This window comes from Aethalodelphis obliquidens, unplaced genomic scaffold (assembly GCF_003676395.1).
Source record: "Aethalodelphis obliquidens isolate GAN/ISIS:26980383/991018 unplaced genomic scaffold, ASM367639v1 scaffold6, whole genome shotgun sequence".
Taxonomy (NCBI): domain Eukaryota; kingdom Metazoa; phylum Chordata; class Mammalia; order Artiodactyla; family Delphinidae; genus Aethalodelphis; species Aethalodelphis obliquidens.
Genome location: NW_020837950.1, coordinates 57,488,849 through 57,494,848, shown reverse-complemented (window position 1 = coordinate 57,494,848; position 6,000 = coordinate 57,488,849). Strand labels below are relative to the sequence as shown.

General features: G+C 38.0%; 1 protein-coding gene across 3 annotated transcripts in view; it reads right to left on the bottom strand.

The window, feature by feature from the left end:
- The window catches only part of AFG2A (AAA ATPase AFG2A), a 339,272-nt gene that overhangs the window by 329,569 nt on the left and 3,703 nt on the right, over positions 1 to 6,000 (bottom strand). For all 3 annotated transcript variants that reach the window (XM_027103655.1, XM_027103656.1, XM_027103657.1), the window contains exons 2-3: positions 3,321 to 3,442; positions 2,131 to 2,288 (exon numbers count right to left, since the gene is read on the bottom strand). In XM_027103655.1, the coding sequence (XP_026959456.1) occupies positions 2,131 to 2,288; positions 3,321 to 3,442 (280 nt within the window). The remainder of the gene's footprint in view (positions 1 to 2,130; positions 2,289 to 3,320; positions 3,443 to 6,000) is intronic.

Here is a 6,000-nt window from a genome sequence, read left to right as displayed (position 1 = left end):
CACACACACACACACACACACACACACACACACACACACACACACACCCCCTCCCTAGGAGCAACAGTTCAGTATTCGCTAATTCAGTATTTGTCGCAACGTCATGGAACACAACTACCACCAATAATGAGAACCAACTGTGTATTCATATAAAAGAGAGAGAGAAAAACAAGGAGAAAATTTCATGAATCAACTGCGTGTATAAACTAAAGAGAAGATTGTACATATTTCCTTAAATACTTAAATTTACTTGTTTAAAGAACTCTGAAACTACTTAAATTGTTTTTATTTATTAAACTTTGAAGAGAAGATATTTGCAAATATGCAAAATATGTAAAACGATCAGTTTTGCTTTTAAAAAAGCACAGATAAAATCATTTCCACTAGAAGGAGCTCTAACATTAATATTGATAATAAACTTTTTCAGATACAACTGAAGGATTTAAACAGCAGACTAAAATAACTGATTCTTCTTATTGGAAATTAAGTTTCTTGTCTAAGTTCTTCTGCCATGTTTAAAACATAAGGTTCTTTAAAATAAAAAACCAAGTTTCCATTTAAAACATATACAGTCCCTCTATAGTAGGTAATCATTATCACCTAAAACTGCTGCGCCCTCAAGAGGTCACATTTGTTAGTAATCATCAAAAACCCAATCAACTGATTACTGCTACCTAAAGCACTGTTTTAAAACAGTATGAAGATTAATCCTGTTGAACCTGAATTAACTAAAAAATTACCATAAAATAATGGGCAAGTTACTTCTCCTCACTGAGCCCATTTCCTCATCTGTAAAGAGGGATAAATATGGATACCTTGCTGGATGTTTAGAGGACTAAATGAGAGAAGAAAAAGAGGAAAGTGTGGGTGTGTGTGCTAGTACACAGCTGACGCTCAACATATGTTCTCTTTTCCTTTCTGGCTTTTTATTTTGTTGCTTGTTAAACTGTTATTCAATGCACTGAAGACATTTTCCTGTTTTTAAAAGAAAAAAATACACCAAAGCTTAAGCTTGGAATCTACAAAAGTAGAAAAGTGAAGAAAACTTTTCAAAATCAAGCTAATGACTGAAAAATGTTTTGTGATTCTGGCATATAAAATTCCCCAAGTTTTTACAAACATGATATTAAAGTATTAAAAGATTTTTTTATTTTTTGTGGTACGCCTCTCACTGTTGTGGCCTCTCCCGTTGCGGAGCACAGGCTCCGGACGTGCAGGCTCAGCGGCCATGGCTCACGGGCCTGGCCACTCCGCGGCATGTGGGATCTTCCCAGACCGGGTCACGAACCCGTGTCCCCTGCATCGGCAGGCGGACTCTCAACCACTGCGCCACCAGGGAAGCCCAAGATTTTTTTTTTTAAAACAAATTTTGATAAGACTTGGATATGCAAACTGAGTAAAAATCCTATTAGATACAGAACATTCAAGAGGATGGGTGATATACTTTAACCATATTTGTCATCTTTCGTGGGGGACTATTTAAAAATTGGATAGATATAATTGTTTTATTTGACCGAATAATCAATGAGTTAAAATACAGAATCAGGTACACTTCGCTTGAGCAGTCTTAATTAAAACTTGTTTCTTGCCAAATCACAGTAATCTATTCCTGTCTTTACGACTGTAAAAAAGACAAGAAGCAAACCAAGACAAAAAAAAAAACTGTTAAATATCCATCAACAACAATTCCTCTCACCTGAAATGTCAGGGCATATTCTAGTCACGGGACATTAGAGAGTCCATAGTCCATAAATCACATAGCATCCATCTAGCTTGTGCTGTCTGACACAGTAGGCCACTAGCCACTCACCACATGTGGCTATCAAGTGCTAAAAATGTGGCTAGCCTAAATTGAGATATACTACAAGTGTAACATAACACACTGGATTTTGAAGACTCAGTTTGAAAAACAGAATGAAAAATCTTGTTAATAGTTTTTTGTAGTTATTATAAATTCAAATAAGACTTTACATATACTGGTTAAATAAAACATACCATTACAATTACTTTCTCTTTCTCTTCACTTTTTAAATGTGGCTACTAGAAAATGAAAAATTACATGTGTGGTTCACATTTGTGACTCATTTGGGCAGCACTGATCCAGACAGTCACCAAAGAAAAGAGCCAAACCTGAGTGCCACGTCCATTTCCTCAGCCTGCAGCACAGCACCCAAAACAGGCTGGACGTGGATGGCATCACCAACCCTCACACCCACATTCTTCTGTGCCATTTCACTCAGGCCAACCTTGCCTCCAGGAAATCCTGCCACAGGCCAGGCCGTATAGACCTGCCCAGAACATAGGAAACAAAAATATAATAAATATTTGTAGAATATCATTCATTTATAAGGAAGAAAACTAAGCACAGTCAAGTACATGGATCTGCAAAACACAGTCCATACCCCAAAGGAGTTATGATTTGACATCAGTTACAAAAAAACTATTTTTTTTATAAATATTACATCTCTTTTGTGAAGATTAGGAATAATACCACAGTGAAAATGGTGGAAGAGCTGAAAGGTGGATTTAAGAAAAGAGACAAAGGCATTAACAGGTGATAAGAGAAAAATGAGAAAAAATACTGAAGGCAAGCTAACTGTAAGGTAGTTCAGTCTGGAGCATAAACTACATCTAGGAAACAGCGAGTGACCCAGTACAAGAGCTCCATGGGAACCTGGTTCTCAACCGACTTAAATGGTAAGGGAGAAACTCAAAGATTTCTAGCTCCGGATAACAGGCTGAGCTCACACATTTATAGTCTTCTCTTCCACAAAACACAGTAAAGGATGTTTTACAGTATAAGCCCAGAACAATGAAAGGAATGGGAGGCAAGCCATCAGCAGATATAAGACTGCAAAACATTTTGAGAGGACCCCACTGGATGAGAGAATATTGACTGATGAAGCAGCAGCAGAAGACATGGCAGAGTCAGAGGAAGAAAGCTAAGCTGCCAAAATGACCCAGGAAAGGTTCTGGACTTAGAGTCTCAGGTATGATGAATGGTAGCCAGGACAAACGGAGGGTAATCAAATATTTACATACAAAACAGATGACCCAAAATAACATTTCTGTGAAGAAATACAACTAACAGACCGGGAGAAATAGGGCTGGTAGTGTGTCACTACCTCTGGAGGAAAGGCTTCTTTCTATATCAGGGCACTTAGGGCCTACAACTCAGAGGGTATCAAAGGAAGGAAAAGTTTACATAGATGTGAGGGTCTTGTAAGATACAGCTTTTCATTTATTACTGCTTGTGTTGAAAATTAAAATCAAAAACATCTGAAATATTTCTAAAGTAAGGAAATGAAAAGGACTCTCACCTCTTGCTTTCCATCCAAACTGGTAAGTAACACTGGTCGACCAATACATATGTTTGCAGACTTCATGGTGTTGAGTCCAAGTTGAACAAGGGAATTCTGGAATGCTTTAGGAACTTTGTCGTCTACCAAGAAGGAAAAGAAAATTATTTTTGCACTATTTGTAACTGAAGTTAAAGCATGCTTTCTTTTGGAGTAAATAAAAATCCTTTATCCACATGACCATACGAATGCACTTAACAAACCCTGGAGAGACTACTGTCCCAACCCTCCTTATTTTAGCAATCAGACTTAAAACCAAACCTTTGTGAGGATCTACTGACAATATGACTGCTAACTAAAAAAGGATGTTTTATGGGGGAGGTATTGGTTTTCATTATTGAAAAAAAAAAATCTCTAATTTCATTACTAACTGAACATACTTGCAGTAGGGCTTTTCATACTTGCATTCTGAACTTTCCATATTACAGATTCTAAGTTGAGTTGGCTACTAGTACTCAAAGGCTTGAACTGGGGAAATGACACATCATCTGGCTCTGGAGGATTAAGTTATGTTTCCACTTCTCACCCACAGGATAGCAACCAGACATTCTTCCTTTCTATTCCCAGGAACACATGGATAACAATAACACAAGTCTTACTCCTTAGGCGAACACACACCGACTCAAATGACCATTAGAGCTTTCAACTTTTGGCCAAAGAAGGGGCCCAGAATTCAGTCCAGTTTCAAAACCTCTGAAAATGATATGCTAACATCTCCACCCCTGCCCACACACTCCCTCAAGCTCCACATTTGGTTAGCTGTCCCTCCTCTGATGCTCCCAGCACCCTATGTTGCCAGATACTAGCAGTTATCACAATATTCATTTATTTTACAATCTGACTTTCCTTTAACAACATACTGCTTTGTAACAGGAAATGGGTCATATTCATCTTTGTAACTCCAGCGCCTAGGAGTGCATCAAATATAGCAGATGCATAACAAATATGCATGAAATGAATGAATGTAGTAGATGAGTATACAATATTTTTCTTTTCAGCACAAAATCCATGTAACGCTTATGATGCCTCTCACATAAACTTTATTATAAAACTTACAGTCACATATATCATAATCACAGAGCTCTGACTAGTATTAGTGTTCTTTCATAATCAGAAAAACAGATCTTTTGTAATTAAAAAGGAACTAAGTCAACAAAAGCAAAACCATGAGGTATGTCTGATTTACATCATTCTCTGCCACTGCGAAGTAACTTCCCCAACACATTTATTTTCCCTCTGTCATCAGATGAACAAATCTAGAAAAACAAAGCATCTCCCAGGGCTAAGATTAACAGAACTGAGCATAAAATAAGCATTTTTTAAAATATGACAGGCTGAAAAGAAATTCAACTTTCCTATGAGCACCAGGTCTCTTACACAGTTTACCCAGGAATAAGAGCAAAGCGTCCTGTTAGATAACCTCGTAATGTTCAGTTTCTGCCACTTCTTTCTTCCTAATAAAGGAAACCTCAATGAATTACCCTTCCCTCTTGATAATTACCTTGAGGGGGGTACTCAGTCCCTGACAAGATTCTAAGTTTTCTTCCTCTCTTCCCTCCATCCTATCCTGCACCAAGATTTGAAACATCACACACTTCTCTACCTCCATTTCCTCCCTATCAGCAATGGAGATCATGTTCAAATTCCCATCTGTTGGCTTTACTTCCTAACACATTTCCATTGTATTCTCTGCTTACAGCATCCAAATCTATGTAAGCTATCCCCCGCACAATTTTCACCAGTCCTCACTCCTTCAATACTTTAAAAATATATCTCTACATCTACTTCCTATTAATTAACTTCACACTTACTGAGCACCTTATGTGCCAGATTAACTAATGAGACAGTAAAGGTAATTTCAAACAACCACCCACCCTTCATTTGTTCATTCAGCAAATATTTACCATGTGCCCACTATATGGCAGGATACTACACTAGGTACTGGGGAAATAAGGTGAACAAAAACAGACACAGTCCTTGGCCTCATGGAGTTTATAACTTAATAGAATGAGAGTTATTAAACAATCACTAAATAACTGTACAATTCTAAACTAAGATTAATGCAATGAAAGAAAAACTAAGAGTCCTAAGAGAGGCTATAATGCAGGATCAGATCTAATTTGGAAGAATCAGAGAATGCTTCTCCAAGAATATTTAAATTCAGGTCTGAAGGAAGAATAAAATTAACTAAATGAAGAGGGGGAGGGGGAAGACAATTCTCAGCAAAAAGAAGAGCTTGTACAGACATCCTTGACAAAAGACAGCATTGTCCATCTGAGGGAAAAAGTACAGGCAGAGTGGTGGGAAACAAGGAACCACATAAGGAAGGTCAAGACCACCCAGGGCAGTGGGATTTATCAAGCTCCTTGTCTTTAATCTGACAGTAATTGGAGGCCAGTTAGTGGTGACAAGCAGGGTCGTGACAGGATTTTTATTTTAAAAGATCATTCTGTCTGCAGAGTGGAAAAGGAATTGGAAGAGAGCAGCTAGTGTAGTAGTCCAGGTGAGAGAGTATGGTGTCTGAGATTAAGGTTGAAGCAGTGGGAAGGGAGTGCAGAAGTGGAACATGGGAAATACTTAGTAAACAGGACGTGGTGGTGGACTGGATAATGTGAGATGTAAGAGAGCGGTGTCATGAAGG